Raw genomic sequence first — 26,849 nt, 5'->3', positions numbered from 1 at the left:
AAGTTACCCTAGATCCTTAAGGTGACACTCCACTCCATTAGTATTCAACTTCAGATTCTGTACTTTCGCCTTCTTCTCACTATTCGATAGACTATCATCCTGCAAGATCTCTTTCCGTCTATTCACAACCTCCTTAAGGCTATTGATGAACTTGACCCTGAGTGGATCGATGGTTGATAACTCATTATCAATCAGTCCAGCGAACCAACAAGGTTCTTGAGCAAGAACAGACACATCTTCGACACTCTCTTTCGTTTTCTTGAGTTCAGATTCTTCTTCTTTCAACAGCTCCTCGTCCTTTATCAGCTCATCTTCTTTCGAGAAATGCGAGTCTAGTTTGTTTATAGCATTTTGATTTTCCTCAAGGCTTGGTTGGTCCAATTCATTAGTGATGTCAGACGATCCCCCACCCCACCCCTGAGAGCAGATAGATTCACCCAAGTTGATTGTATTGGGACAAGTCCCTAACGATGTTAGACCCAGCTGGTCTTGACTAACACTGCCACCGGAGCACAACAGACGTAAGAACGGTAAAGATAGCGGGATATCGACTAATCGGTTGTCCTGGATACATTTGGCCAGGAAGATACCAAGTAAGGAGAACAATGAAACGACTCGTTCGGTGTCGGGGGCGTCTTGTGGTAGGGATGCAGGGAATAAACCACCTGGTTGTTGGACGTAGTACCCTTTAGGACGCCCACCATGACCAATGTCAACCTGTGATGGAATAAAAAATGCGCTATAATAAACAAGGTGGTAAAATTAATAACTGTCATCGCGGGAACCCTGTGTAAGTTGATATCTGGAAAGACCTGGGTATTGCAATTTTGTTGAGGGATTTTCTTCAGGCAGCCTAGTAATAAGATCGTTGTTTGGTAGTTTTGCTTGGTAGTGTACGGTGGGGCGAGAGAGAAGAGGGGGGGGGGGACGGAGGGGGAGGGGGAGGGGGATGGGGAGGGGGACAAAGACGAGGGTATAGCACAATCGGATGTTACATTTTACAGAGCAATACAAAAATCTTGACGCCGACTAACCTCTTTAATGGAGCCCTCTTGAGCGTCATCATCACAAACCCACATTCCCAAACTCTTTTTCTGGAGCTCGGCAGCAAGAAGAGCATAGAACTCTAGTGATGGTCCTAGACCAGTGCCTTCCTCACCTTCAAACTCGATCTGAAGAAAACAAGTTGAAACGTTGGAACATATTCTAAGAACAGACAGTCAGACAGATAGTCAAACAGACGGACGTACACACAGGTCATACAGGCAGACAAACAGAAGAACAGATAAAAAAGACAGACAGACAGTAATACATACCGTTACAGACAAACGTACACACAGACAGACAAACAGACAGCTGGTCAGTCATGCACACGTCACAAAGACAGACAAACAGTCGGACAGATAAAAAGACAGACAGACAGTAATACAGATATTTACAGACAAAGGTACACACAGCTGGCAGCCAGCTCCAAGGAGGGTCAGAAAAAAAACCTCTGCTCGCAGGGTAACACAGACAGACAGACAGTTGGTCAGTCAGACAGTCATGCACACGTCACAAACAGTCGGACAGATAAAAAAGGCAGTGAGACAGACGGACAGTATTACAAACAGATGGTAATACGGTACACACCGACAAACAAACATTCATGGTCAGAACAGCTTCTAAGAACAGACAGTCAGACAGATAGTCAGACAGACAGACAGACAGTCTTACACACTGGTCATTCAGGCAGACAAAAAGATAAAAAAGACAGATGGACAGACAGACAGAAATACAAACAGATGCTCAGACAGACAGATGCTCAGACAGACAGATGCTCAGACAGACAGGTTCTCAGATAGACATTCATGCAAACACGTCATACAGTCAGACCGACACACGTGCCGGACAGACACATCAAGAAACATTCATAGTAAGCGTTTCTTGGCATACATGACGATGATAAACCACAACAAAAGCTCAAAGAAATAATCCAGGTAATTGATCATTTACCTCTAAGATTGCCTTTCTACTGGCATGATGTCGTAAGACAGCCACCGCACAGTCAAAGAACTGAAAGGAGAAAATACCATCATATTTGAACATCTTCAAAATTATGAAACTAAAGTTGACTTATCAACCTTGAAATACTTTTATATTTTCCGCTAAATAACCTTTCAACCTCAGTAGTTTTCTTGTCAATAGGTCATTTGCATTATAGTGTCATTGACCTCTACTACCAGACTCCCTTGCACACTTTATTTGTTCAGTTAATTAGCACCAATTGTCTTACTATTCTCACGAGAATATACAAATTTGAATAAGAAAGTGAATTCGCAAAGCATTTTGGTTATGGTAGTAAAATGACGCCATCATGCAAAAGGCCCATTGTAACGATTTTTTACCAGATAATTGGTTAACTAAGTCGTAAAGGTTTTTGTAGGTTGGATTCATATTATGAAACTAAAGTTGACTCATCAACCTTGAAATAATTTTATATTTTCAAAAAACGTTACATAACCTTTCAACCTCGAAAATATAAAATTATTTTAAGGTTGATGAGTCAACTTTAGTTTCATAATATGAATCCAACCTACAAAAACCTTTACGACTTATCTTCAAAATTAGCACCAACCACAACCCCTTGGATTTTGGTTTCCGTCGATCAAAAATTCTCCGACCGTTGGAAATTTAATTGACAGAAGCTAAATATTCAGACGTCTGAAACGATAGTTATTTGTTTGGGATCAATACACCCCCTTACCTTGGGAGTAATGTTTTCTCATTTCAGATCACGTGTCATTCTCTTGAGAATATAATTCTTTGTTTGAGTTGTATCCATATTCATGTGTCTTTTAAAGCACAACCATTAAACAAAGAAATGATGTTCTAGAGAATGACACGTAGTCTGATATGGGAAAACATTACGCCCGGGTCGTTCTCGTACCCAGCTCCTTCTCAGCGAAAAATCGATTTTTCGTTAGAAAGCTGATAAGGGTTTGGGTGTGAGAATGTATATGGGCATGAAGCCGAAAACAGGTTTTAAGTTGAGTTGTCAAGAATTCCATTTTAAATCAACTTGATGTTACAATGTTGGATGTAAAAAAGTGTCGTTTGAGGGACGTGCGACTTTAAGATCCTACCTTTTCTCCCCTTGGTACTCGAACTCTCTCGTGTTTTAACCGTCCGATCTTAAACTCATGGGAATCATCCCGCCTAAAGGTGGGCGCGCGGGTTCTTTCAACGGCGGTCTCTCTTTGATTCTGGAGCCAGACTATAGCACTAGATAAAAACAGGAAGAAAAATAGGTAAGAGAGGCATAAAAGAATTAGGAAACGTGGCCAGATTGCTAGCATTATTTTTTTCAAGTGGAGGGAGGGAAGGAGGGAGGGAAGGAGGGAGGGAAGGAGGGAAGGAGGGATGGAGGGAAGGAGGGAAGGAGGGATGGAGGGAAGGAGGGAAGGAGGGAAGGAGGGAAGGAGGGAAGGAGGGAAGGAGGGAAGGAGGGAAGGAGGGAAGGAAGGAAGGAAGGAGGGAAGGAGGGAGGGAGGGAAAGAGGGAAAGAGGGAAGGAGGGAAGGAAGGAAGGAAGGAGGGAAGGAAGGAGGGAAGGAAGGAAGGAAGGGAGCACTTACCGTGAACAGCCAAACGCTGAGCAGGAGAAATAGAGTTGTCTAGTCTCAAAAGCGAATAACATGGGACATGTTGATGTAAGGTATTCACACCAATCAGGGATTGCGTTACTTGATACTATTAAAGGATCCTGAAAATTAGAAAACAAATAATAAACACGTGTCAAGGATTGCGTTACTCCGTACAATAAATAGACATAAGCACATGGTTAACATCCATAAACCTACCATTATCTGTTGCATCAGTTTGGTGGTTAGTTTGTTACTGATGAAGTCTTCAGGTCCAACCATGAATCCAAACTTATTCTCATCTGGAATGATACAAAATAGCTGTAGATTAAACAGGTATTTGGCGTGGCACGGATCTGACAACAGACACGGTACTGTCACGGCACAGCACAGTACGCAATTCACGATATCCTTTGAACCAATCACATCGCATCACATAACTGCTTAGCCAATGAAAATACTTAGACACGGTGCTGTCACGATCACGTTTCGTTTCAAGCGCGATGTCATTGCTATTGAGCCAATCAAAATGCTCAGACATGATACTGTCACGGCACGATAGAGAATTAACGATATTCTTCGAACCAGTCACTGTATTATCACAAGCTGAGTCATTGGTCACCCAATAATACTAAGACATGGTACCATCAGTGTCACGGTCACCGCATGTCTGTTATGAGGTTTTCATAGTTTACGAAGCTCACCCTAGATTTATTCCAACTCACCGTCTTCTCCAAAGTGTTGTGTTGAAGATGTAGATAAAGCATTGAGTTGTCTAAGTAGCTGTAGGATATCAGAGACAGATCCTAGATCATCCTTGTAGCTGGTCAAACTTGACCCACCAGACACCATCCTATCATATCTTGCGTGCATTGGACTTGAAACAGAGCTTGTTGGAGTCGACTCTAGATTCTTGAGGAATTCCTATCAAATGATACAGTAAGTCAGAAGAGGGAAAATAAGTCGGTGCGGTTGACAAAGGATGCTAATATGCTAATGAGAAATCTTTTGTTCAATGGTACCAACATGGCCGCGATGACGTAACGTGCCACCGAATGATTTGGAGCAGATAATAAAATTCAAAGGCTTTTATCAGATTGAAACCCAGCACTTATTAATACGGATGTCAGCGAACTGCCGAACCGAGACAAAAAAAAAAAAAAAAAAAAAAAAAAAAAAAAAAAAAAAAAAACAAACAAAAACAAAAAAAACAAAAAACAAAAAAAAAACGAAAAAAGAAAAACACGCCGCGATTACATTTGTAGCAAACAGTCACGTGCTAAAATATAACGAATCAATCCAGCTCAAGGTCCCTTGGGGAAGTCTCTGCTGGACGGCAAACAAACTTTGAACTGCCTCGTATCTTGAAATCTAAAGTATGTTATAAGGGGAAAAAAGTATTTTTGAAAAGGTTTTGGATAAGACATTAGAAATCTTGAATTAAAGGAAGTCCACATTTTTTTGGCCATTCAATAACAGTCACGTGTCAATCTATTGCAAAAGAACTATTAAAAGGGACAATAACCTTGTATGCAGCAACTAGCTGTGAACAGTTCCTATTCTTCCTGGTGCTCTTTGGTGTACCCGTGAGCTTCCATCTCCTGAGGAAGGCAGCGTCTGCATGCTGCTGAAGGAATGCTACCACCTCAGACTTAGGCAACTCATCTGAGCCTAAATATTGCTCCACGTAAGTTGCAGTCCACTGCACCTTTGGTTAGAGAGAAAAATCTTCATAAATATGCATTTGAGTTAATCTGATGATAATGATTATTGTGGTGATGAAGATGATTAAGGCTGTGATGATGATGACACTTAAGATGGTGATGGTGATGGCGTTAATGTTGATGATACCATTGACGATCATGATGGTGGTGATGTACAGTGGTGGTGGTGTTGATGTTGATTATACCATTGACGATGGTGATAGTGATGATGTTGATGTTGATTATACCATTGACGATGGTGATGGTGATGATGTACGGTGGTGGTGGTGTTGATGTCGATTATACCATTGACGATGGTGATGGTGATGATGTTGATGTTGATTATACCATTGACGATGGTGATGGTGATGATGTACGGTGGTGGTGATGTTGATGTTGATTATACCATTGACGATGGTGATGGTGATGATGTACGGTGGTGGTGGTGTTGATGTTGATTATACCATTGACGATGGTGATGGTGATGATGTACGGTGGTGGTGGTGTTGATGTCGATTATACCATTGACGATGGTGATGGTGATGATGTTGATGTTGATTATACCATTGACGATGGTGATGGTGATGATGTACGGTGGTGGTGGTGTTGATGTTGATTATACCATTGACGATGGTGATGGTGATGATGTACGGTGGTGGTGATGTTGATGTTGATTATACCATTGACGATGGTGATGGTGATGATGTACGGTGGTGGTGGTGTTGATGTTGATTGTACCATTGACGATGGTGATGGTGATGATGTACGGTGGTGGTGGTGTTGATGTTGATTATACCATTGACGATGGTGATTGTGATGATGTACGGTGGTGGTGGTGTTGATGTCGATTATACCATTGACGATGGTGATGGTGATGATGTTGATGTTGATTATACCATTGACGATGGTGATTGTGATGATGTACGGTGGTGGTGGTGTTGATTTTGATTGTACCATTGACGATGGTGATGGTGATGATGTACGGTGGTGGTGGTGTTGATGTTGATTATACCATTGACGATGGTGATGGTGATGATGTACGGTGGTGGTGGTGTTGATGTTGATTATACCATTGACGATGGTGATGGTGATGATGTACGGTGGTGGTGGTGTTGATGTTGATTATACCACTGACGATGGTGATGGTGATGATGTACGGTGGTGGTGGTGTTGATGTTGATTGTACCATTGACGATGGTGATGGTGATGATGTACGGTGGTGGTGGTGTTGATGTTGATTGTACCATTGACGATGGTGATGGTGATGATGTTGATGTTGATTATACCATTGACGATGGTGATGGTGATGATGTACGGTGGTGGTGGTGTTGATGTTGATTATACCATTGACGATGGTGATGGTGATGATGTACGGTGGTGGTGGTGTTGATGTCGATTATACCATTGACGATGGTGATGGTGATGATGTACGGTGGTGGTGGTGTTGATGTTGATTATACCATTGACGATGGTGATGGTGATGATGTACGGTGGTGGTGATGTTGATGTTGATTATACCATTGACGATGGTGATGGTGATGATGTACGGTGGTGGTGGTGTTGATGTTGATTGTACCACTGACGATGGTGATGGTGATGATGTACGGTGGTGGTGGTGTTGATTTTGATTGTACCATTGACGATGGTGATGGTGATGATGTACGGTGGTGGTGGTGTTGATGTTGATTATACCATTGACGATGGTGATGGTGATGATGTACGGTGGTGGTGGTGTTGATTTTGATTGTACCATTGACGATGGTGATGGTGATGATGTACGGTGGTGGTGTGGTTAATGATGATGATAATTGTATTAAGCTAAGCCAGCTTGGGCGACTATCATAACCCTATAACGTTGGTAATTTCTAACGTGGTAAAGTTTATACTTACAGGTGTGACGTGCTCTTTTATGACTTTCTCTTTTTCCTGCAGGTTCTGTTCACCTTTCTGGTCTTCACGGTAAGTTATTCTGTAAAGCAAAATTTGTTGGTCACAAAACACGCGATGGCGTAGAGAAAGGACCAAGAGGAATGGAAATTCCTAGCTTACTCTTACATGGTATGTTCTTTACAGTGGTCAGATGTAAAACTAATGCCATACCCCTCCCGACCCCCCCCCCCCCCCCCCCCCATTCCCAAAAAGCAGAATTAGTAGTTAAATAAATGCAATAGACCCCTTGCATGTGACAACAAAGCAGCTAAATTTGGAGGACAAAACGAAATAATTTCAATCATGAGAACTGGAAACCTACTGTCAAGTCCTCCAAATTGAGCTGCAATCCGACGTGCTGCAAGGAGTCTATTAACTGAAAAGCTTCTTTCATTACTTTTACGATCAATAACTACCGACCCTTTTCCATTTTGCCCCTCCTGCAAGTATACACATTCACCATTTTCAATACATCAGTTAACTGGTCAAACACAAAGCGCTAAAGTGAGGCGCCAAGGTACTTTCAACGGATTATTCAAATTTGAACCTTGCAACCTCGACTGAATGCTTTGTCTGACCAGTGAACCGATATATGGAAAATGGTGAATAGGCCAAGATATCTGTATCATTTTTTAGACATTTACTTACATGTATGTTGGTTCCCAGACTCGTCTGATCCTTTCAGTCTTGGTGCCACCTAAGCTTAGCGCTACACGTTGAACGTACGAGAAGATGGTTGCTGATGGATTACTTAATGGAATCTCTATCTCTGAAGGCTGAAAAGCATAAATAAGAGAGTAGAGTTCATTAGGTAGTCCATATGAGAAATGTAGTTTTATCGGGTGGAACTAGCTTTGGTAATTCACCTTTTCGGCGATAGCCGTCACGTCGTAAACACTTCAGTTCGGACATCTTTCTCGGATTCCCATACAAATTCACTGAGTTTTAAGAGAAAATTTAGGTAGATTCCTTTAGTTAGCTCTCTTAAGAGCACTAACAAAAAGCTTCAATCAAGTTAGAAAAAATGATATTTTACTTGCATTTAGAGAACTAACTAAACAAACCAAGTAAATAGTTCATTTAAAGTCACTACATTTAAGAACGATGCCCGAACTTCTTGGTGACCGTAACACAATCAACACAATTTACACCACGTGACGACTAACGCCGAAAAGGTGAATTCGACATGCACAATTAAATAAATAGAAAACGAGGGCGCTTGCTGTGTGTGCAGTTATAGAGCATACGAGGATCGGCAGAACACAAGAGAAGTATTAGGAGAAGCACGACGCATAGCGGAATCAGAAATCACAAAGCGAGATTTATAACAAATCTAACAATTTCAACCGGACTAATAGACCTTAATTGTGGTGTGACAATGTTTTTTCAATTCAGCGTGACAAACCTCCAGGGGATTCATTTTCTTTCGTTTTTACTCTTCGAAAAATTCATGAGTATCCCAAAGGATACTAAAGGAATAACGATGATATCCCGACGAGTTGCAAAACAATAGCTCTTCATTCCCCGAGAGAATTGTCACGTTCAATCGGGAAAACATTGTCACACCACGAATAAAGTCTATCACAGTCAGATAATCACTATGAAATCATTTTGGACATCTAATAAAAAGGAAATGTCGCCAATATGCTGGCTTAGGAAGGACGTAATCAATAACATAACATACCCCTAACGATGACGGTCCTCTGATAGTCAACATTAGTTTAGGTTGCTGAGGTGCTATTTCTTCTGCTTTTGATTCCTCTTTGGTACCTTTCAGACAGTCAGATCATATTGATGATACTATATTTCTATTGCAAGAAATGTGATTCTCGACTTTCACATCCCCATAATGCCTTGCGTTTTTGGGGGGTAACCAATCAAAAAACTGTCCCAAATTGAAAGGTTTCTTAATTGAATTTATACTATACCTGCTTTTATCTGTACAATAATGATTATCAGCTTATTCCAAGTTATTTTTGCGTGTACAGATGATGAAGAGTTTTGTTCTTACAGAAGATGTATTGACTTACGAAAAAATGTTTAAAGTTTATCTTAAACGTCTTCAAGCTTCTATCTTTTTCTGTTTTTTACTTCTTCATTCTATTTTTGGATACCAAACAAGGTATTTGAAACATTGTCTGATCAGCCTTCAGCAAAATAAGTGGGTTTTACCCTCTGGTTACCCCCCCCCCCCCCCCCCCCCCCCCCCCCCCCAAAGACGCAAAGGATTATGGGGATGTGAAAGTCGAGAATAGAGAATTTTATAATAAGTAGCTAGGTGAGCGATTGTCTTAAGGGTGTGAAAGTCCACGGCACGATCACGGTATAGATTGAAGACTTCCGTTGGACCAATCACAACAAGCAAGCTTTCTTGTATATGGCGTAACATTCTCTGCGTCGTAACTTTCGTGCGTAATGTGTTCTCATTTCATACAAAGTGCTATTCTCTTGCGAATAAGATTTTTGTTTGAATTGTGTCCATATTCATTTGTCTTTAAATGCGCAACCGTTAAACAAAGAAATGATACTCAAGAGAATGACAGTACGAAAGCATTACGCCCAAGCTGAAGAGGTCTATAATGTTGGAGGATTCTGTATGTCTTACCGGGATGAGGAACGTTAAACAAAGGAATGATACTCAAGAGAATGACATAAGAGATCTATAATGCTGGAGGATTCTGTATGTCTTACCGGGATGAGGAACGTTAAACAAAGGAATGATACTCAAGAGAATGACATAAGAGGTCTATAATGTTGGAGGATTCTGTATGTTTTACCGGGTTGAGGAACGTTAAACAAAGGAATGATACTCAAGAGAATGACATAAGAGGTCTATAATGTTGGAGGATTCTGTATGTTTTACCGGGATGAGGAACGTTAAACAAAGGAACGTTAAACAAAGGAATGATACTCAAGAGAATGACATAAGAGATCTATAATGTTGGAGGATTCTGTATGTTTTACAGGGTTGAGGAACGTTAAACAAAGGAATGATACTCAAGAGAATGACACGAGAGGTCTATAATGTTGGAGGATTCTGTATGTTTTACAGGGTTGAGGAACGTTAAACAAAGGAATGATATTCAAGAGAATGACATAAGAGATCTATAATGTTGGAGGATTCTGTATGTTTTACAGGGTTGAGGAACGTTAAACAAAGGAACGTTAAACAAAGGAATGATACTCAAGAGAATGACATAAGAGATCTATAATGTTGGAGGATTCTGTATGTTTTACAGGGCTGAGGAACGTTAAACAAAGGAATGATACTCAAGAGAATGAAATAAGAGGTCTATAATGTTGGAGGATTCTGTATGTTTTACCGGGTTGAGGAACGTTAAACAAAGAAATGATACTCAAGAGAATGACATAAGAGATCTATAATGTTGGAGGATTCTGTATGTTTTACCGGGTTGAGGAACGTTAAACAAAGGAATGATACTCAAGAGAATGAAATAAGAGGTCTATAATGTTGGAGGATTCTGTATGTTTTACCGGGTTGAGGAACGTTAAACAAAGAAATGATACTCAAGAGAATGACATAAGAGGTCTAAAATGTTGGAGGATTCTGTATGTTTTACCGGGATGAGGAACGTTAAACAAAGGAATGATACTCAAGAGAATGACATAAGAGATCTATAACGTTGGAGGATTCTGTATGTCTTACCGGGATGAGGAACGTTAAACAAAGGAATGATACTCAAGAGAATGACATAAGAGATCTATAATGTTGGAGGATTCTGTATGTTTTACCGGGCTGAGGAACGTTAAACAAAGGAATGATACTCAAGAGAATGAAATAAGAGGTCTATAATGTTGGAGGATTCTGTATGTTTTACCGGGTTGAGGAACGTTAAACAAAGAAATGATACTCAAGAGAATGACATAAGAGATCTATAATGTTGGAGGATTCTGTATGTTTTACCGGGATGAGGAACGTTAAACAAAGAAATGATACTCAAGAGAATGACATAAGAGATCTATAATGCTGGAGGATTCTGTATGTTTTACCGGGATGAGGAACGTTAAACAAAGAAATGATACTCAAGAGAATGACATAAGAGATCTATAATGCTGGAGGATTCTGTATGTTTTACCGGGATGAGGAACGTTAAACAAAGAAATGATACTCAAGAGAATGACATAAGAGATCTATAATGCTGGAGGATTCTGTATGTCTTACCGGGCTGAGGAACTTCAATATCTTGTGTTTGTTGTACGTTAGTTCTACCAGGTCGTGGATCAAACGCAGGGACGAGAGCAGAAAACTGTCTTTTCAGTACATACTCATCGTCCCACATCCTTCGACGCGTGCCAGGTCGTTCGGGCTCTTCCGCCATCTTTATAAAAAGAAAAGAAAGTTGGCTTTTTATTGCGCCACGTTTCTTTAATTTGATCTACTCATTTTTTTAACTGCGCAAAAACCTAGGCTACGTGCAGCCCCACTTTACTGTGCGGATACACAAAGCGGGACCATTTGAATAAATCTGTCCAATCAGAAAACGGTAAACTAGACCAGATATTGCACTGATAACAGTGTTAGCCAATCAGATTATCACGTTCTCACGCTCTTATTTCATCGATGTGTCACCTGATTGGCTGGTTAAGTATATTGAACTAAAGGTCGCAATATGATTGGTTAATAAAACTAGTTTATACTTACATCTTCATAATCATCCTCGTTTTCTTCATCATTCTCATCATCATCATCATCATCCTCTTCATCCTCATCGTCAGGTTCATGGAGGTCATCACCATCATCAAGATCTGCCAGAAGTCCAGACGAACGCACAGCTTCGTAGACCTCTGCTTCGATATCAGACGCCCGCGATATACCTCCCGTTTGGGCAGTGGCTGAGCTTTGTACCATACTGAGTAAACTGGATATTAAAAAGTTGAGAAAACGTCATCAGTTCCTTGCACTCTTACCATGAAATTCGTTACAGAGCTACTGCGTTAACCAAGGACATCCAAACAATTTTTAAATCAAATTTACGAATCATGTTTTGGAATGACAGGATGGTGACGAATTCTGGAGTTTAACTGTTTCTTGTTCACTTCTGATCATACAGACACGCGTATAAAGTAAAATATATGCTATATGCTATATGCTATATGCTATATGCTATATGCTATATGCTATATGCTATATGCTATATGCTATATGCTATATGCTATATGCTATATGAGCTATATGCTATATGTGGGATAAAAACCAGCGACCCGACCCATAGACCTCAGTGGTAAAAGGCCATGAAAAATACATGCATGATAACATATAACACAATGATAAACTAAAGTGCTTGCAAGTGTCATGGTTTACAGCCAACAACTAATAGGTGTATCCCAACATAAAGGCTGGTTTAGACGGTACGATTTTCGGCTACAACTATCGTATACAACACGCTCACGTCTGTCGTAGGCGAGTTGTAGGCTTGATTTACACGCTACGACTCGAGTTGTAGGATGGCGCGAGCGTGTTGTATACGATAGTTGTAGGCGAAATCGTACCGTCTAAACCGGCCTTAACAGAGAGTTTTAGATTGACTTTTTTCTTCACGCAAACGGCAGACGTGACCACATTTTCATAGTTTTCCTGATTTTACTTTATCTTTTACAAACTTTCTCACTACACACAAATATTCTTTTGTTTATCTACCACTTGGATTTTGTTTTGCGATTCCTTTGCAGTAATTACAAAATTGTTTTCACTGGTCAACTGACGTTTCACGTTTTTCGTGAACGTAGATCTAAAACGCTCTATTGTTTTCAATTCACGCACCTCTCTATATCAGACAGGTGTCGCAGTGTAACAGTGGGTGTGTGGCTGGCCGTACTACGAGCCATGCTAAGCAAACTAAAAATATAGTAAAACAGTTATACAAATATAGGTACTCGTTTTGTTGGAGAGGAAGTTATATGAAATGAGGTCATAGGAGTCAATTTAGGGGAGATAAGGGGTAGGGTAGGGTATAATGGTGTATAGCATCTAATGGCAAAACAGAAGCATTCCCTTAAGGACGTTCATGGGCAAAAGATCCCATCGTCGAATCTTTTTAAAATTTTGCACGGTGAAAATACATCATACTAGAAATAAAATAAGCAAAAAATAAAAAAATAAAAAAAATAAGGGGGTCCCCGACTTCGTTTAGCCGTCAGAATGTGTGGATGTTCACCCTCTTTACGGTAAAAACGCGCGAACAAGGTAAACATGAAAAGCTGTCAAAGATTAGATATATTTTACTGAAAAAATAAATTGATCTTCCCCATTGTTTACAGAAGATTAGAAAATAGTCAAATAGCTAGCATTTGAAATTTCTGTTAAAAATTAGAAATATAAAATGCTATTGTGCTATAAGTGTGGACTTGAAACCTTCAAGTTACGTGAAATTCTATTCCAGTTATACAAAATATGTCGATTTGATCCCATCGTCAGATTTTTTAATTTTTCCTCTAAAGTTAGGTATCATAAAGTACTTTCAAAAAGCGAAATAAAAAAGGGGGTGGCCGACTTCGTTTTAGAGCTATAACAGATTAAAGACGTTTTTTTTTTGATATTTTGCTTATCAAAATATTGGAATGACGTCATCACGATGATCGCGCGCTCACTAAATTCATGCGTAGAAAGGATGCGCGCGAACAATGCACATGAACGTCCTCAACCATCACATGAGGGATAGTTGATTCGGTAACTAGGAGCACATGGAGCCATTTCTGCCCCACCCCCACCCCACCTGCCCAAAGGTATCAAGTAAAGTGAAAAAGGTTTTAAAATTACCTTTTAGTTGAGTTAACGGCCACAGAGAGATTACTAATAGAGATCTCTACACTTACCTAGGAGCACATGGAGCCATTTTTTTACCCCCATCCCCACCCCCACCTCCACAAAAGTATCAAGTGCGGTTTTTAAATTACCTTTTAGCTGAGTTAACAGCCACAGATAGATTACTAATAGAGTTTTCTACACTTCTTGTACTGCTGGTGCTGGTGGCAGGCTCCATCACCTGAGTCATCGGATCATCTGCTGTCACTACAGAGAACTCTGCTTCATCACTCATCATCAGGTTGCCAGGAGAAGATGGTAGGAGAATTTTGTCGTACTCACTATCAAAACCAGCCTGAAATGATGATATATATTTCAATAACCGTTGTCATCGCCAAAGGCGATAGGTAATAGGTCATTTCGACATGGAAATGGTTCCGTTGAATACAAAGAACATTGAATCAGTCTCAGCACTAAGGTCCATACTCTTGACGAGAATAAGAAGCAGAAACACAATTCATTCCAGCTATTCTTGGATCTTGGAATGGCCTAACTCCTATCGCTTTTCGCCTATCGCCTATTACCTATCACTTTTGGCGATGACAACCTTCACGCGCCATGAAAGTCTTTTTATCCCATGATCTGTGCATGTATGCAAATATCACGTACCACATGATCATGTGTTATACAAATCACGTGATTTATGACAAGTCAACATTACGTGCCATACAATCTCTTTATCACGTGATCTGTATATGCCACACGCGTCACATCACGTGTTATACTAACGTCTCATCACATATATGAGTAACGATAAAAAGGTAAATTATATACCGTGTGAAAGGATGAAAAAACTTACTGACGTTTCGGACGCTAGTCCTTCGTCGTCTTTTACTCGGACGAAGGACTAGCGTCCGAAAGGTCAGTAAGTTTTTTCATCTTTTCACGGTGTATAATTTACCTTTTTATCATTACTGTTTCATTAGAAACATCGACGCAGCTCACACTAGTTTTTAGCTAGTTATCTCTTCTCATCACATAAGTTTGCATGACGTGTCTCACCGGAGAGTTTGTTTACCTGTGGCGTTGGCGAATCAATAGGGACTTCCCTATCAAGTTCGAGAGAGACCCCGTCATCAGGAGTCCCAGGACCACCAAAGATCTCCTCCATGACAGCTGATACCGCCTCACTTTCGCTCCCCTCCAAAACAACAGGAGTGGTAGATGACACCTCCTCTTGTTGAGCTGCCATATTAGCAGCTCCTGATTCACTTCTTGGGGATACATCCCTGCTGGAGCCCGAGTCTGACAGACATGCTGGATCAACTGTATTAGGCCTGTCCTGCATCACCACAAGGGTCGAGGTTGCTTGGCTGGTAGACGACGAAGATCCCTCTAGAAATTAGAGATCAAATATCCCATCAGATCATTGAGGTCAAATATTCCATCATCCTCCATGTGATGAAACGAAATGAAAAAGCTTCCTTATGCAGGATAATGTCTTCCGTGACCCAAGGGACACTGATAAAAATGGAATACATGAAGCACAACTGATGCATTTTTTATTCACAAAAATGGAAAACCTTGGCTAATATGATTAGTTGCAAAAAAATTTCCTCACTCAGCTAAGTGAATGAAATCATAGTAAAAACATCACACTCGGATATCTAAGCTCTTCCATTCACGTCGATTCTGCTGTAAGATTCCTACCATTCTGTAACTCACCAGTGACTAGCCCTTCTGCTGGAGATGGTCCATCCTGGTCCTTCCACTTCCAGTCCCTGCCTCGTACAACTTTGCTGCCCACTCGAAGGTTTCTTAACATCTGGGACCTCACGAGGCGTCGTTGTCGCCGTGGAGAAGAATCCATATCGCGGGATTTTCCAGGGTAGAGAGACCAGCATGGTTTGAGTGAACGACTTTGTGAGTCTTGGAGGGTTTTGGATTGTTGATGTTCGGTCACTAAGTAAGGAATAACAAGTAAATATTTAGTGAGTAAAGTAATCAAAATCATCATTATCGTCCATCGTTCATCATCACCATTATTTATCATCATCGTCATCGTCATGAATCATGAATCATCATCATAGTCTATTATAATCATCATCATCTATCTTCATCATCAATAATCAATCATCATCATTTATCATTAGCTATCATCATGAATCATCATCATAGTCTATTATAATCATCATCATCTATCTCCATCATCAATAATCAATCATCATCATTCATCATCAGTCATCATCATGAATCATCTTCATAGTCTATTATAATCATCATCATCTATCATTATCAATTATTTATCGTCATTAACCGTCTTAAATCATCATCACATCTATCGTCATCAATTATCAATCATCTTCATCAATGTCATCACCATTATCTGTTGTAACCATCATCATCAATCATCCTCATCATCATCTACCGTCATCAATCACCTTCGTCATCATCATCAATCATCATCATCATGTCGTTTAGATGTTCTTAAAAACCTCATTAATAATTCATGAAGGAAACACAATAGAAATCATGGCCATGAAGGAGGTTTTAAATCTGATATAGATTCGTCTTCATTTGCATAAACTTTAACTTGGATTTTCTCTATCAAACTTGGTTCATTTCGTAAAGAATTCGGTACACAATGAGAACATACATCTGAAGTTTTTTAAGCCGTTCAATAAACTCGCAGATCGTGTTTTATCGGGTCTAAAACCACTCGGCTACGCCTCGTGTTTTATACCCGATAAAACACTCCTGCTCGTTTATTAAACAGTACATAACCTGTAATGCGATGTCCCTTAACTCACCCAGTGCCTCATCCACTGCTCCCACCACAGTCCCATAGATCTCTAGTCCTGATAACGACAAATAGTGTGTCTGCCCACTAGCATTCTTTCCTGCCTGCTGAAGCCGGAAGTGACGCCAACCTTCTTCATCTTCAGGCGGTTCTATAGGCCAAGAGGCTGTGGAACTGCAATTCAGAAAATAAAAGGTCCTGCATATGATATCCCTTAATAATATATGGTCACTATGACATCACACGAAACAAACAAACAAACAAAACAAAACAAAAAAAAAACACTGTCTCTCACTCCCCATACCCCTCCCCCAGAGATATCAGACTAGCTACTAATCCTTGCTTATCCAAACTGACCAAAGCAAACACTAAACGATGACCAGTGTTCATTTTTGAAAAAGCCGTGCATTACTTACCCAGGTTCATTTAACGCGCTGTCACCAGTATGGGTATACAGAGTGATCCAATTCTTTCCATCCTTGCTGGCCTGGAACAACCAGTTTCGCAAGGCGGATCTAAAACAAAAGCAAAGTCAGATGACAAAGTTTAGGAGTGACTCACATCATAGATTCAAATTGTAGAATCCCAGTTGAAGGTTTGCTGGCTGCTTCTCACAGATTTGTGAGCTCAGATTATGGCGTAGAGTCATACGTAGAGTCGATTCGAAAGGGAGACGTGGAAGGGAGTATTTTTTTAATTCTTATATTCTTTTTTTGTTTTGTTTTGTTTTTTTGTTTTTTGGGGGGGGGTTTGTTTTGTTTTTCTTCGTTTTTGGGGGGGGGGGGGTGGGTTACGATTTGTTTCAATTGCATTGAGTCCAGTTGAATTTACAAAATAAAAATAGAATATTTTAAAAATGATTGTTCTGTACTTACCTGCCATAACCTCTTGCGTGGCGAAGAGTGTAGCAAGATGGACGAACCCAAAGACCAAGGTCTACTGAGAACCATGAGTTCCTATTGAATAATAAATAGTGTAACTGTTAGTATGGAAACTACAAGAGTGCTAGCATCATGCCTGCAGATAACATCAACTAAGTTGAATATACACAAAAAGAGAGAGAGAAAGTGACTGACAAGGACAGACAGTCAGATAAACAGACAGACAGAAAAACAGACAAACAGATCAGTAGACAGACGAACAGATTGACAAACAGACAGACTACTAGACAGAAAAGCAGATACATGAACAAACAGACAGCCACACACACACACAAACAGATGGATAGGCAGATGAACAGATTGGCAGACAGACAGATATATAGACAAAGAGGGGCCAACACACACATACAGAGCCCAGTTAGGGTGAATAATGCTATTCAGTGGATACATTTATTGGATAACAACATCGACTTGTCCACTGGATAAGGATTTATCCATTGGATAGTGCTATCCACCCGTCATACAACTGGGCCCAGATGGATAGACAGATGAACAGACAGACAGACAAATAAACAGACAAATTAATAGATATGGCGGGAAAGACACACATACTTGTCATCATTAGTGTGACAGTTCAATGCTGCTGATTCTCTACTCAGGATATCTTCCATTTTCCCATAAGGTAAGGATTTGCCTTCAGACGAGCTAACCACCACCAGACCAACAGACGCAGGGTTTGTCCAGTCAGGAACTGTTTTCCCATTCGTTCCAATCCAATAGATTATCCCATTCTCATCGAAATCACCTGTCTGGGTCAAGGTTACTTTTTGACCACCCTTGATGCGTCGGATAAAGTTGAATGTGGAGCGGTCATAGTCATACCATTGCTTGGCAACCTGGAAAAGATACATAATAATCAAAATATTGCAAATAAACATTGTATTGGAAGAAAAAGGAAGCGAAGAGTGAGCAAAATCTTGCAGATCTTGTAATACCACAAGAATTGTGCAATCTCACTTCTCAGCGTCTCTTTTGTAATTTATTATTTGCATTATGTGGAGAAATTTAAAAAAACTCAACATCATAAGTTCGCCTGCTTTGTGCTATACAAGTGTACAAATTGATGCAGGGTTATCACGACCCAGGCACTTCCAGACAAGGCACATTTTCTCATGTTTTGGTTTCCCTCCATCAAATTTTCAATGGTCCATTTTCTAATTGACAGAAGCTAAAAAGTGACCCAGATGTCTTGGAGTTGCCAAGGTTGAAGAAAAATGAAAAGTGATCCTATAAACCTACCATTTTGAGAAGATACCGTTCTAAAGCACCAACGGTTGTTAATGGTTCCATCTTTAACGTCCTTCCACTTCTGTCTATTAGGGAAGCTTCACCTGGTGCTCTTTCCAGATGGAATCTGAGGCGTTTGGTCAAAACCTGAAAAAGTAACCATGTTTTTTTCATATTGATGGTTTACTAGGCTAAATGCTATCATCACAAGGATGGTGATGGGGGTGGGGGTGCTAGTTACACCCTCTTGGAATAAAGAGTAAAAAAATGTGTAAGTATAAGAAGGAAGTCGATCTGCCCTTTTAGGTTACTTCTCCTCACTGAAATATTATTGTATCAGTTTTTATGTCATCTTGAGTTCACATGGTATGAAATGTTCAACGGACTGTGTAAAATACTATTGTCTTCCTTGATTACAGACCCATTTACACAGGGTTAGGCTCATTTCAGGATCAATATATTATTCACAGATACCAATGGTAAATCAAAGGATGCACAATTTCAACAAAACACACCTTGAAATTCCAAAGACCTTCATGGGAACACGTGAATATTCTACATAAAATTGAGGCTAACCCTTAGCCACAGAGAACTTGAAACTGAAATATTTTGATGCTATTTTAGGCCGGCCCTAAATCCACCTAATATGACAAAACACAATGCTAAAGAATAATAAGAGGCAGACCTGTAATCCTGATCCAGGACAGTCATAGGTATAGACTGGTAGTTTCTCTGCTGATTCAAGTACTGCCACAAGCTTCTTTACTAGGATAGACGCAGGGGTTATGTCTGTGACGCTAAGATGAAAGGAATGTACAAATAAAGGTTAGACACTGAAAACAACTGATTGGACAATATTGTGCCAATTATTTAATATATTTCACAATATTCAGTTGTGAGAATCATATGATCCTTGTTAGCAGCCTTCAGTGAAATGAGTACTGCTGCCCATCATGTGCTACCAGCCAGACTGCTGGCTTTTTTTTTTCAATTGCTGGGTATCAATCAGCTGAATGAATCTAATGAACCATATATCACCAGCCAATGAGGGGTAAACACTGCTCTCCCTGCTAAATCATCTTTAAAAAATTATATTGAAAAGCTTGCCGCTCATCTCAGTGGTAAATTATTGTATATAGTAGAAAGTAGAAAATAGAAAGTAGAAAATAATTACAACTTTTGATAGCACCCTATCCTATACCTTTCTTTACTAAGGTGTTCTTCTGTCTCACCAAATGCTTGTTTGAACACTTCTGCTCTTTCTCGAACCAGTTTTGCTTTGTGGCCTATTGTTTGATCAGCCTGCAGGGATATAACGTATTAAATCATTTGACATACAATTGCGAGTGATGGTAGATTTTCTCCATTTTAATTACTAAAAAGATTAGTAAAACTTAGAGAAAATTTAAGACCAGTAGATAATCATATTAAAAAGGCTGTACACTCCCTCCTCTTTTTTACTCTTCAGTCTCCCTTCTATATACAACATTTACAAGCAATTTAAAAGTTAAAGGCCTTATTTAACATCAGTGTTCCTTCAGCTAGTAGCTGGTCTTCCAGGTCAGCTGCCAGTGTGCACTTCACCCCCCTCTCTCTATCAATGCTTGTTTTAAGAGTTTTTTTCAAAGCTGAAGCTACACAGATTAAGGAGAAATCAAAACAGACATGGAGATCCTGAGGATTTATCCATCTACCTCTAGCTCTGAATACCGCCCACTAGCCAACTAAGCTACGCATAATCCTAGTATAGATATACTAACCACATTCAAGCAGTTAAGCAATGCAGTAACAAGCCCAGTAGTTTGGAGTTCATATGAAGACACAGTGTTGTCCTCCTTGAATAACTGCAACAACTCTTGTAACGAACTGCACATTAGGTCTTTCCATTTTGCTTCACCACTTTCATTCTGGATAAAAAATAATAAGCATTAATACACCATAGATATTGCTAACCAGAAGATTGAGAATTTTCAGTTGGAACAAAGTTGCTAGAGGTGCTTTATTCAAGGAATATTTAAATTGTGTGCACATATCTCTGTACCATGAAATAAACATGCTGGGAAATGTAGAGCAAGAAAGAAGCAAGCTTAGAAACATGAGGCTTAGCCAAATGTTTCTTTTACTATCCTCGTGCTTTAAACAATCAACAGACCTGGCTCGAAAAAGTATGACAAGTGTTTCGAAGGGGCATGAAACAATACAAAGAGGGCAATGAAAAAATAATAATTCAGAATCCAATACAATGTATCCAATTGTAGTTTAAAAGTACTCACAAAGGCCTTATTTTCTTGTGAAAGAGCTGCATCATTCAAATGTTCTACGATCTCATGTAACCTTGTCACCACCTCCCTAGGCGTGGCATGTGAGCTCTGCAAGTACTTGTCTTGTATCTCTGTTGCCAAGTTCTTCACTTTCTGCTTCTGCGCTTCAACCTTTGAGACAAACCTTTTACCTCGCTTACCAGACCACCCGGCAACAAATTCCTGTCCAAGTGATGTTTCTGCACTGAAGGTATGCTTTGTTCCTCTGTTGGACTCAAAGACGAACCCCGCAAGATCTTCGCGTAGAATTGTAGCCTGTTGGCCATCTGAGTTATTGATTGCCATTTGTTTTTCTTTGGAGCAATTTAAGAACCAGTTACCGATAGATAATCTTGCTGGTCCAGGTGATGAAAGGATGGGTTGACTTGGCATTCCAAGTTTGACTTGACTACGAGCTCGCTGTAGCTTTTCCAGAAACTCTCCTCTGCTTTCTACAAACAAAAACCCCAGTTTTTTTGTAAAGTGATGGGAAATCAAGGGAGAGAGATGAAACAATCTCTAAACTCACAAGTGATGCTGAGTCCAGAAAATCCCGTGACCCAGAGGTGAGAGATGAATGTGCTACCACTGCAAAACCCTTAATTTCGAAAGGAAAGATCTACATGTATGTACGTAGCAATAAATTAGTCTGAGCATACATAGCAGATCTAACACAAGGTCTTGAATCAATGGAGGGACCCAACAATCTTCACTCACATGTATTACCAAGTCCAGGAATGGAGCCTGAGAACCCAGAGATATGAGTGTACTACTGCTACGCCACCCTCGATTTCCAAAAGGAAGGTCTATTGCAGTAGTTTTGAGTAAATAGCACATCCCACACAAGGTCGTCGTACAGTAGATAACCTTACCTGATGAATCTGACCCTCCTTCAGGGCTGCCACTAGAATACATAGTAGCTAACTTGCAGTCAAGAATAAATCTGAACCAACCATTACTACCATTAGACAGCTCAATCGCACAAGACTCGTTCCATAAGTACAGGCAGTCCCTACTGCGCACTATACACCAGTCATTCCAGTGGTATGGTTTACCTTGCTCCAGCTCACTGGCATCTTCCTGGACTGGTTCATCTTCCTGGAATGTACATAACAAGAAATGGAGTTGGTTAATACTGGACAAACTTGTGTGAGATAAAATCCTTCAAATTTTACTTATACCCTGAAACAAACTCTTGGCTTATCAAAGTCAAGCGATGGCTAACTCACACATCAAATTTAAATTTAGCTTCTGAGGGTTTTTAGCAGAAAATTTGGAGAACCATTGAGAAAAACCCTTAAATCAAGGGAGAGACTTTACAACAAAATCATAATGTACCTTATCAAGCTTGGTTTTCTGTTGTTCTTCCTCTTCTTCCTGGACACCATCATTAAGACCTGCTCGTTCAGAAACGTGGTTGATGATGCCAAGTCTTGCAAAGTGACTGATGAACTCATCTGGGCATTTCTCACAAATATCTTGTATCATCTGCAGTGCTATAAGGTGTCCATCATCATCCTCCTAGAGAAAAGGAATCAACATAAGATCCTTATATGACTGACAGTAATGATATAGGGTATAAAAGTTTTATAACATAGTCACTTTGCTGCAATGCCTACTGATTGGTTAAAAACTGTGGTCTCTTATTGAATCCCTGAAAACCTCTGGGCTGATCAAAGTCAGGGCACAGATAACTTACAGATTGAACCCTGAAACAATCTCTGGGCAGATCAAAGTCAGGGCATGGCTAACTCACAGATTAAACCCTGAAACAACCTCTGGGCAGATCAAAGTCAGGGCATGGCTAGATCACAGAGAGAACCCTTAAACGACCTCATCTGGGCTGATCTAAGTCAGGGCATGACTAACTTTTCCAAGAAGTAATGAAACCATTTATTTATGAAAATGACAAATTAGGTTTTTTTACCAGTATAATAAAATAAATAACATATTCTGTTTAGTTATACAGAACTTAGTAAGTGCCAAAAGTATTCAAGAAGTGCGAGGAACTCAACACTTGCTTAGATGGCTAGGTGTGCCATTCCTTACACTTTTCTCTCAATTCAGACATTTCCTGCAATGTGTCTTACTGCATGAATAGTGTATGGATAAAGGATTTTACATAATTAACCTTTCATGAGATTATTAAGATAAAACTAATCTATTGGTTTCCATACCTCATGGTCTAAAACCATTGCCAGAACCTCCACAATAAGAGAGGCCACATTAGGTATTTGAGAAAGATCCAACAGTAATTCTTTGGTAGCATAATGTATATTTTTGCGAATTAGAGCAAGGGTGGCTTTCCTGATCGATGGCATCATTGTCGACAAATAATTTTTGGCCAAGACAGGTAAGAGGGTTTTTAAGTAGACTGGTGCCATTTCTGGGTCTCCTTTGGTATCTTCTTCCTTTTCTTTTTCTTTTTCTTTTTCCTTTTCCTTTTCTTTTTCCTTTCCCTTGTTTTCATCAGATGGGCCATCTTCTGCTGTTGTTTCTTCTTCAGCTTGTCCTTCTGCCGTGCTTCCACTGGCTACCGGGACCATCCATTCACCTGCATCAATATGAGATCATATCAAAACATAATTCATATAGTACCAAGGATTGTAAGGGTTGCTACACTGCTAATGTTCTGGAAGTTGCAATGGTTCAAGCCCTATGGGTGCCACATGAGATTGTTTGATGTGCTGTACAATATGTTCTTTCTCTAGGGATCCCAATTTTTTCTGTGAGTTAGCAATGCCGCCTTAGATCAGCACAGAGATTGTTTCAGGGTTCAATCTCCCCCGACTTGGATAAACCTAGAGATTGTTTGAGGGTTTGAGCTGTGAGTTAGACATGCCCTGATTAATATCAACCCAGAGGCTTTGAATGCAACAACACATCATGGAATACATTTGAGGCAAGGATGAGGAAACCTTTGAGTAAAAACTTGTATTTTTATTTGGGTTTTTAATGACATACCTGGAGACTGTAATATGTGGACTACTTCCCTATGTCCTTCATCATTTCGTTCTCTTGCTTTATCCATAGGCGTTTTGCCATCTTCATCTCGGAGATCAGGGTTAGCTCCATGACGTAACAGTGTCTGAAACAATTAAGCATTAAGAACAAATTTTAGATAACCATTAATAATAAAAATTGGAGTAAACTTGCCAAAAAATTTGATCAAACATAGTTACATTTATGTAAATTGATGTTGGTGATGATGATGATGGTGATGTCATGATGCTGGTGAAGATGATTGATGATGATGATGACAATGATGATGATAGTGTTAGACTGATGATGATGATGATTCATGATGATGATGGTGTTGAAGTCACTGATGATGATGGCGATAATGATTGATGAACAAAAATGTTTCTGACAAAAGAAAGAGAAAGAAATGTATATACCTTAGCAACGGCAGGTCTGCCAAAACAAGCTGCATAATGCAATGATGATGACCTCTGTCCTCTGTTTACATCTGCTCCCCTTTCACACAGGTACTCAACCTACATAACACACAAAAACTTTATGTCAGTTAAGGTAAGCTACAGAAGGAATATTAATCCCAAGTGTAAATAATACTATTATGTCACAAAGGAAATAAAGTGAGTGTTAAGGGTGTTTTGGGGTAACAATCAGAAAAAAACTATTTCTTACCATTTCTAGGGTTCCGAATGCTGATGCCCAGTTTAGAAGTGTCTGGCCAACGTCATCCATAAAATTGACTTCAAAGCCACCTAAAATTTAAAAAAGGTTAAAGAAGAAGCATTCATGAAGACCCATTTACGCACACACAGAAAGTGGAAAAGGACACCCAATGTCTAGGAATTCCATGATGAAAACCTGTACTTCATGTAAACACCCACCCCACTCCACCTAATGAGAGCTAGGTATCGAAGTAGGCTGTGCAGGGCTTAAAATAACAGTCAGATATCAGACAATGTCTGCCCAGAACTGGGACTTGTCTGGTCAAATCTTTGCCTCGTTGGACATTTTGACCAGTACCTTTTAGCCAGAAATGAGGTACTGTATAACTAAGCTAAAACTAATTTGGCCTGTGCTCTTGACTATAAGCCCTGTTGTGGTCCAAGTCTGGAGAAAAAGAGGGACTACTGTACAGCAGCTGTTAACAGACATAAATTTTCTTACCATTTTCAATAGCATCAATCAAAGCATCAGTATCCTTGCTTCTTATACAGTCAATCAATTGTCTATGAGATCTTTCACTTGAGCTATCAAATCTCCTAATCCCCCCACCACCAGCCCTTGGTATTGAGACACATGACTTGGGCAGAGCTTGCCGTCCTTCAAACAGCAGAACCAAGAGTAGGTCAACAAGGCGCATGGTATCCAGTATACATCGTTCATCTCCTTGAAGTGCTTTCTCAATGGCTTCAGGGAGTTCTGATCTCAATAGGTCCTATAAAATATAAACAATTAATATTAATACTTGGCAGAGAAAAAAAAAAAGTTTTATATCAAATGACTGACAGAAAATGTGATATTTTGAAGACAAAGCAAAATAAACATTGATGTAAGAAAAGTCCATATTTGACCTTGTTTGGACCAGTCTTGTGACAAGTTTGCCTTTTTTTTGCTTTTAATTTATTCATAACCTGTATGACTTATATTCATCATGTTACGAGTAACATCGATAAATTCACCTTTTCGGCACTAGCTTGGATTGTGTTACGGTCACCAAAAAGTTCAGACATCGTTCTAGGAATTCCATACAAATTCACAGTGTAAAGAGAAATTTAGGTGAGATTTCTTTAGTTAGCTATCTTAACAGCAGTGAGAAAAGCTTTAATCAAGCTAGAAAAATGATCATTCATTTGTATTTAGAGAAATAACTAAACATTAACCAAGTAAATAGTTCATTTAGAGTCAGTACATTTGTATGGAAATTCGAAAACAATGTCTGAACTTTTCGGTGACTGTAACACAATCTAAAACAATTTATACCCCGTAAAGGCTAGCCCCAAAAAGATGAATTAAATCAAACTTACATGTGTTATAACTGGAGACCCCCTACACAGTGTAGACAGTAGGCTTACAATTGTCGATACAGATGTACTATTGCTCTTTGAGTCAGGCGTGGCCCCTGCTGACCCACTTTTATCTAAGTTTGGTCCAGCAGCATTAGCTAAACGTTCAAGAAGCTCTTTAGTCAACCCATGAAGTGCAAGAGGGGCTGGATCAGTTCCTCGGCGAGTAAAACGATCTGCCAGAGAAGCAAAGCATCGGAGGGCACCATCTGAAACCTGTTGTAAATAAATCAGTTGACATTGTGACTTGAGCAAAAAATAATATCAAGCGACATACGATATAAAAACCTCTTTTAACTAGTAGTTTATTGTTTTATATACCTACATATACTTTGTAATTGAAATATTAATTAATAAATAATGAATAATTAATTCTGAGGAAAATTGACCTTGTTTTCATTCATTGACATGAGCATCTTGTCAACGAATGAAAATGCCTCCAGCTCGTCCTTGCAAATGGCCAAGGGGGGAGGGAGGGGGTGTGTGGCAAATTTTGACAGGTTCTAAAATCCAGGGTTCTGAATA

General features: G+C 39.7%; 1 protein-coding gene across 2 annotated transcripts in view; it reads right to left on the bottom strand.

Moving 5' to 3' along the window:
- Positions 1–26,849, bottom strand: part of LOC116300918 (E3 ubiquitin-protein ligase HECTD1) — a 32,958-nt gene that overhangs the window by 3,407 nt on the left and 2,702 nt on the right. Inside the window, exons 4-37 of one of the 2 annotated variants that reach the window (XM_089024195.1) lie at positions 26,286–26,540; positions 25,426–25,696; positions 24,934–25,013; positions 24,684–24,782; positions 24,250–24,373; positions 23,463–23,839; positions 22,624–22,806; positions 22,158–22,383; positions 21,259–21,737; positions 20,746–20,892; positions 20,187–20,287; positions 19,671–19,782; positions 18,998–19,132; positions 18,311–18,594; positions 17,693–17,773; positions 17,234–17,332; positions 16,828–16,991; positions 15,743–15,979; positions 15,096–15,412; positions 14,170–14,372; positions 13,037–13,111; positions 11,918–12,134; positions 11,438–11,594; positions 8,939–9,024; positions 7,903–8,030; positions 7,216–7,294; positions 5,148–5,330; positions 4,348–4,546; positions 3,842–3,924; positions 3,617–3,744; positions 3,126–3,264; positions 1,996–2,055; positions 1,035–1,172; positions 8–717 (exon numbers count right to left, since the gene is read on the bottom strand). In XM_089024195.1, coding sequence (XP_088880321.1) covers positions 8–717; positions 1,035–1,172; positions 1,996–2,055; positions 3,126–3,264; positions 3,617–3,744; positions 3,842–3,924; positions 4,348–4,546; positions 5,148–5,330; positions 7,216–7,294; positions 7,903–8,030; positions 8,939–9,024; positions 11,438–11,594; positions 11,918–12,134; positions 13,037–13,111; positions 14,170–14,372; positions 15,096–15,412; positions 15,743–15,979; positions 16,828–16,991; positions 17,234–17,332; positions 17,693–17,773; positions 18,311–18,594; positions 18,998–19,132; positions 19,671–19,782; positions 20,187–20,287; positions 20,746–20,892; positions 21,259–21,737; positions 22,158–22,383; positions 22,624–22,806; positions 23,463–23,839; positions 24,250–24,373; positions 24,684–24,782; positions 24,934–25,013; positions 25,426–25,696; positions 26,286–26,540 — 6,356 coding nt within the window. The remainder of the gene's footprint in view (positions 1–7; positions 718–1,034; positions 1,173–1,995; positions 2,056–3,125; positions 3,265–3,616; positions 3,745–3,841; positions 3,925–4,347; positions 4,547–5,147; positions 5,331–7,215; positions 7,295–7,902; positions 8,031–8,938; positions 9,025–11,437; positions 11,595–11,917; positions 12,135–13,036; positions 13,112–14,169; positions 14,373–15,095; positions 15,413–15,742; positions 15,980–16,827; positions 16,992–17,233; positions 17,333–17,692; positions 17,774–18,310; positions 18,595–18,997; positions 19,133–19,670; positions 19,783–20,186; positions 20,288–20,745; positions 20,893–21,258; positions 21,738–22,157; positions 22,384–22,623; positions 22,807–23,462; positions 23,840–24,249; positions 24,374–24,683; positions 24,783–24,933; positions 25,014–25,425; positions 25,697–26,285; positions 26,541–26,849) is intronic. The other variant, XM_089024196.1, reaches the window with a different exon arrangement.

This window comes from Actinia tenebrosa, unplaced genomic scaffold, assembly GCF_029948245.1.
Source record: "Actinia tenebrosa isolate PJP-AT-01 unplaced genomic scaffold, QUT_ActTen_1.0 PGA_scaffold8__29_contigs__length_14323225, whole genome shotgun sequence".
Classification (NCBI taxonomy): Eukaryota; Metazoa; Cnidaria; class Anthozoa; order Actiniaria; family Actiniidae; genus Actinia; species Actinia tenebrosa.
This window is presented reverse-complemented; position numbering and strand designations above follow the sequence as displayed.